The sequence below is a fragment of the Miscanthus floridulus genome, unplaced genomic scaffold, assembly GCF_019320115.1.
Source record: "Miscanthus floridulus cultivar M001 unplaced genomic scaffold, ASM1932011v1 os_1157_2_3, whole genome shotgun sequence".
Taxonomy (NCBI): Eukaryota; Viridiplantae; Streptophyta; class Magnoliopsida; order Poales; family Poaceae; genus Miscanthus; species Miscanthus floridulus.
The window spans coordinates 132,463-138,497 of NW_027097558.1; the positions used below are offsets into that span (position 1 = coordinate 132,463).

The 6,035-nt window shown below is 48.9% G+C and overlaps 1 protein-coding gene across 1 annotated transcript; it reads right to left on the reverse strand.

The window, feature by feature from the left end:
• Positions 1 to 4,337: 4,337 nt before the first annotated feature.
• LOC136533742 (uncharacterized) lies at positions 4,338 to 5,762 on the reverse strand. Its single transcript, XM_066526283.1, has 3 exons — positions 5,217 to 5,762; positions 4,940 to 5,038; positions 4,338 to 4,655 (listed from the first exon to the last, which is right to left on the reverse strand). Exons 1-3 carry the CDS (start codon positions 5,760 to 5,762, stop codon positions 4,338 to 4,340), a joined length of 963 nt encoding a protein of 320 aa, XP_066382380.1.
• Positions 5,763 to 6,035: the final 273 nt, after the last annotated feature.

Sequence of the window (6,035 nt, forward strand, 5' to 3'; positions counted from 1 at the left end):
CCCCCATGGTGACGAGGTCTTCAATGGTCTGCTCGTTGCTTCTCGATTTCCACCACTCCTTCGCCATGACTCCTGCTTTCTTCTGCGCATCGCTTTTCTCCATGACTCTGGCCTTGCTGATGAACGAGGAAATGGCGAAGGATTGATTGGTGGTAATTTCGGAGGTATTAGGGTTGGCGAGAAGAAGAAGATGGCTGCGGATGCGAATGGCAATGGGGTTCAGTAAAAAGTAACTTACCTATCTTATACTGTATTTAACCCAAGAGTTATGCCGTTTAGTCTGCCTAGGATTCTTGGGAGACGTGTGCACGTGCCATAGACGGTTGTTTTCACAACCTCTAGATCTGTGCCAATATATGCGCCTCTTCGTTGTCAGTGTGGGAGGGCCCATGCTGACGCACCTATTTATAGGTGCCATGCAACTGTTTGCTTGAAAAGACAAAAAGGCAGTATGACGTGCTATACCCGTCTACTTCTTTGACCAGACATGTCATATTGGACTTTACAGAGCAAGTAAATAAATAAATATAAAAAATAATAGTACAAGTGGCATATGGTTTTTCGCCACACTTCTCGTGCTCGGGGACTGTCGCGACTATCCTTGTGCTCGGGGACTGTCTAGACCACCATCGTGCTCAGGGACTATCTAGACCACCATCGTGCTCGGGGACTGTCCAGACCACCATCGTGCTCGGGGACTATCCAGACCACCATCGTGCTCGGGGACTGTCCAGACCACCATCGTGCTCGGGGATTGTTCCGACCACTCTCATGCTCGAGGACTGCCCCGACCACTCTCCTAACATTTCTCGGAGACCGCTCTCCTCGGCTACATGTGATTTGTACTCACATACAGTTGAGAGGCATTTATTTAGACCTTGCTAAAAGGCTGATACATCGCCTTCCAGCAAGCTCAGGGACTACATCGGTACGATGCACCTGCCGGTGCATCTCATATTGCTTGTACGACGATTGGATTCTCAACTTCAGTGGGAATTCTTTTTAGACCCTAGCACCACGTGCCTATGCCACCTACTACTAGGCTTGGGGACTAAGTGGGCACACTTCACCTTGCGGTGAATGTGCTTATTTTATCGACCCCTACGCTCTGACTGTTGGCCATAACTACTATTGTACAAGGGTCACTTACATTTCTTTTCAGAAATACAAGTGGGCACACTTCATCAGGAAAGAAATCTTTTTTCTTTTTTTAGAGCACCATGCATTCTTCGGACAACCAGAATCTTCGGCTATAATCATAGTCTATTGCTTTCTGTTCTAACTAGAATACTGGGACATTCGCTTGGTCAATGTTTCAACCAGTTGGAGATGACATGAAGACAGATCGCATTAGTCGAAGGAGATCGAACGGCGTGTCACAGCATAATACATGGTGCTCGGGGACTAGCTATGGGGGTATTAACCCCTATACCCTTACGGCTACACTTGGGCCAGCCCAGTCCAGGGGGTTCGGTCCACTAGAAGACGACGCGTGGCTTGGCCGATCTGCTCGGAGTCCCGCGCAAGGAATCAAGACAGACTTGGAGATCAAGCAAGATCCTGGTCGGTTAGAATAGGAATCCTTATCTGGCCACCTATGGCAATTGTAACCGGTTAGGATTAGTTTCTAGATCTGTAACCCTGCCCCCAGACTATATAAGGCGGGCAGGGGACCCCTCTCAAAAACACCTCTCATTGACATACAACAATACAATCAGACGCATGACGTAGGTATTACGCCTTCACGGCGGACGAACCTGGATAAAACCTCGTGTTTGTCTTGCGTCACCATCTTGTTTGTAGCTTGCGCATCTGTCTGCCGATAATCTACTACCTTGGGCATACCCCTAGGTAGACTGCCGACCATATTTTGTCGACACATGGTTTTTCAACTAAACTCCTAGAGGGTAAAGAGACCTGACAACAATGCCTCCAACGAGGGGCGTGACGCCAAAGACGACACTATTGTCGGCCACGACCAAGGGCCTAGCAGGGCCATCGCCCGACAACCCCCAAGCCCAAGCCCCAAAGGAACCATACTGTGACTTGGCATAGCCAAGAACCGCAGCAAGCCACCGCTAGTAGGAGATTGCTGTGGTACCGTCGAGGTCACAGGCATGCGTGATCTATCTCCGCCACGCCAGCCTGCAATGGCCGCCTCCATCCTACATAGCACCAACCACCATGGAGGTCACATCTTGTTCCTGCACCATGCAAAGGGTGTCGCCGACTTTGTTGCACGTCGTCGTCCCTCAAGCTTCTAGAGATGCCACAAGCATTCCCGCACGCGCAGCCATCTTGAACGAGCCGCCATCTGTTGGTTGTCGCAGCGGTAGCGAGCCGAACACTAGCATGTGTGGCCAGTCACAACCGTGCTGGTCGAAATTGACCACAACCAACTGAACAGATATCAACCACTGAAGGTCACTCACAAGAGAAAGCTTGGCACACCATTGTCCATGGATGCCACAACCAAGACCTTCCGTTGAAACACCATAGTTGGTAGTAGTCCTGCAGAGTTGCCACCAACGTACCCACTATGCCTCACCAACCAAAGGAGCTACCGCAACCCTGCCAAAATTGGCCACCGCTAAGCGAGACCAATCGCCGTGGCCACGACTAAAGAGAGCCGCCGTGGACAAGCTGTCGCTGCTGCAACAAACAAGCACCGCCAACACGATGCAACACTAGTCGACGAGGACCGCTGACATCCTGACCAGCGCCGACCACCGCAGGAAGCCCCGGGATGGAACGAGGCATCCCCAGCCCACCAGCCTCGCCTACGCCGCACCCCGACCACCGACTACCGAGGCACAAGCAGCCTGTGCGCTTGGTCGTAAACGATCGTGGGTTATAAGCAAGAACGGTATTTTTCTCTCACACTAAACCAGTCAGCAGTACTTCTGGCTTATAATCCATGATCGTTTTAGCTAAAACGAACACGCCGAAGACCGGCACAACCAACCACACTCAAACACAAGTACCACCACATGGAGCCCAAATTTGGCTGAGCCCAAGCCCCGTGGCGCCGATCTAGGGTCTTGCCGATGAACAGGGCAGACGAGGTGGGGCGCCTGCCTGCGCCACTGGAGCACGTGCTGCTACAACGCCAGTTCAGCCCCGCGCGTGCGCCGTAGTGCCGCCAGCACGCCCGCACGCGCCGCTCCGCCTTCAGCCTCACACGAATTCGTGACCTCCTATACGTTTATATACGAGGATGGCGGATGGCCACTGAGGAGATTGAATCAACCAATCACGTCAATGCTGAATGAGAAAAATTCATATGTCAAGCTCTCTGATTGGTACGTAGTGACGCCACGCGCGTACCTTAGTCCAGTCGGAGAAGAGGTCGATGAAGAACTCGCCTTCATCCCCGGGTAACCATGCCCCACGATGACAAAGGTGTTGAGTAGGTCCACGTTCTTGCCATGGATGACGTTGGACGAGCTTCCCGTGGGGAACCCAGCCGGTAGTGCCTGACCGCAGAGGCGCCGACACGGTGATCTACACGGACATGCGACGTGCGTCGCCCCGCTTCACTCTGCCCGGCCGTGGTGAAGCCTTTCCTTAATTAGTTTTCTCCGGTCATGTAAGGGGGTCAGGCGATAAACACTCGCCTGACTTTTTTTAGAAGGAAATGCTATAGCGATAGAATGTATATAATCAGGTCATGAAATACTCCCTCCATCCTAGTATAGTATATAAGACGTAACCACCTCGGTTCAAAGACCAAGAAATATATTTAATTCTCTCTCAACACTAGTACTATTGCACCAATATACGTGCGTATAGAGAGAGGACGCCTTATTTCATGGGACTTGAATAAAAAGTGATTACGCCTTATATAATAGGACGGAGGAAGTAATTAAGGAAACCACAAATCTTGGAAAAAAGGACCAACATCACGAAGGCTACCGATCCTGCCTCCCCGGGCCATTTTCTTTTTCCCTCGCCTCCCACGGAGGTCTTGTTTGGATGTTGTCGGATTCACCCCAATCCACATGTGTTAGAGTGGATTGGTGTGCAATTTAGTTCAAGTTCCACCGCCATTTATATGATTATTAAAAAAACTTATGCAAGGCTCTAAACCTCTCTCTCTTTTTAGAAAGAGATATGAAGTAGAACTGCATATTTTTACACTGAGAAGAAGAAATAGTTTACGGTTTACACAGTTTACGTACAACGCACTCACGCTTGAGCATGACGATGTAAACATATTATTATACATGAGTTTATTGTACGGCTATATTGGAGGGCCCAATGCATGCAAAAACCACGCGAAGTAACGGTTTCACATGTCCGGCTGTCCCCCTACCTTATACGAGAAGATGATCTATCTAGACAATATCAAACGTGACATGCTGCGGGAGTACTGTACTGATGGTGGTTCTAGCAATTTGTTTAGCTTCCTGGACGGGTGGTTCACCGCCTCCATATCGCCGGTAATTAAATGGTGGATATTGACCAATTTCTACTCTAAGAACCTCCAGTGCATCCGCATTTTCAATGATATGGAGAAGAAATTCGAGTTGCCCTCTTGTTGCTCTGAATCCTGAGATCCATACGTTCTTCAAATGATTATATTTGCATTTACATTGCCCAAGGTCTTTTCGGCTTGGACCCCCTTGTGCAAACCATAGATTGAAGCCAGCAAACTGCAAAAAGAGTAAATCATGAACAAATTAAGACAAGAACCTTGCTGTGGGTGCATATAGATAGACTTGGTGAAATTTTAGCTATATACATAATATAATCACCATTTTTTTAATTTTTTTGAGGAGTGCATTTGAACCCCTAGTTATATATGGAACAGCTTCGCCCCCTAGCTGGGTATCAGTAGTAATAATAAGAGGACGAATAATACGTAACACTTGAATGAATTGGAAAATTACGAAACATTGAAAAATATATATAATGTACTAACATGGATGGGACTTACATGGACCTCCAGCTTTTCAATAAACGGTGCGGCTCTCAGGAATGAAACCGATGAATAAAGAAGCTTGTCAACCTCGTAGTGGAAATATCGAATTAGCAACTGTAAATGCCGGAGATTGGAAAACCTTTTTAACGGGCGATCCCACGACCATTGCTTCTGAGAGAGTGAGAATTGAAACACAGAAAATTAATTAATTGTTTGAAGCTAGGTTATTACATTATTATTGATTGTGATTTGAAATAAAACATGAATGAAATAGTTAGGAACAGTACGGTACCTCTAGATATTTCAAACCAGGCCTCAAATCGGAGGTGAGGCTCTGCACGCTTGGAATACCATTGACAAGGGATATGAGCGCATGCTCAAAAACCGCCTTGAGCAAGTCAAGATTTGCACTTTGCAGGTTCAACGAATGGACAAGACGGATAGGTACCAAGCGTCCGGTGTACTCAAAGGTAGCTAGATTGGCAGCATTGATGTCTATCTTGGTGACGAGCCCATATTCAACATTGAGGTAGAGCAGACTAGGCAGTGGAGTCGCCAGCGTGAGTTGATCGTCGACGACGCATCTGTCTATGTGAAGCCACTGGATCTTGCTGGCGCAACGGGACAGCAGGTGCTCAAGATCCTCCCTGGCCATATGCAGCACCTCCAGACGAAGCTTCCTCAGATTCGGGAAGCCTTTGAACTGCGACGGTGGTCTGAAAGATACAAAGCTAAGGTGCAGCTGCTGCAGGCTGCTTCCCCAGTTGTTGTCTGAAACTGAAAGCAGCTGCTGGAAAGGAAACACGTACAGATCCTGCTTTCGGGGTAGACAATCCATCGTGCTCCCACCAGGTTTCGGGCTTGAGATCCAGGGATAGGTTCTTGGTCCGCGACGACGAGACGGCAAATTCCACCCACATGTGGATGTGATGAGCTAGCAGGCCGTGGGCGCCGCCGACGAAATCGGTTCTGACCTCAAGCGTTTCCACGACTTTGCAGCGGCTACGGTGTTTCTGCAAGACGCCGTTGACGTGAGGGATAAATCTCGCCACCTGGGTGGTTTCGCTCAGCTCGTACCTCTCGCATTTGCATATCGACACAGCATGGAAGG

Bases quoted from the DNA above. Each gene is read 5' to 3' on its own strand.
- LOC136533742 (XM_066526283.1), bottom strand. From the start codon at position 5,762: ATGGATTGTCTACCCCGAAAGCAGGATCTGTACGTGTTTCCTTTCCAG. The intron at 5,039-5,216 runs GTACCGTACTGT...CGGCATTTACAG, and splicing joins CTGGTTTGAAATATCTAGAG to TTGCTAATTCGATATTTCCA. The intron at 4,656-4,939 runs GTAAGTCCCATC...CTCTTTTTGCAG, and splicing joins TTGAAAAGCTGGAGGTCCAT to TTTGCTGGCTTCAATCTATG.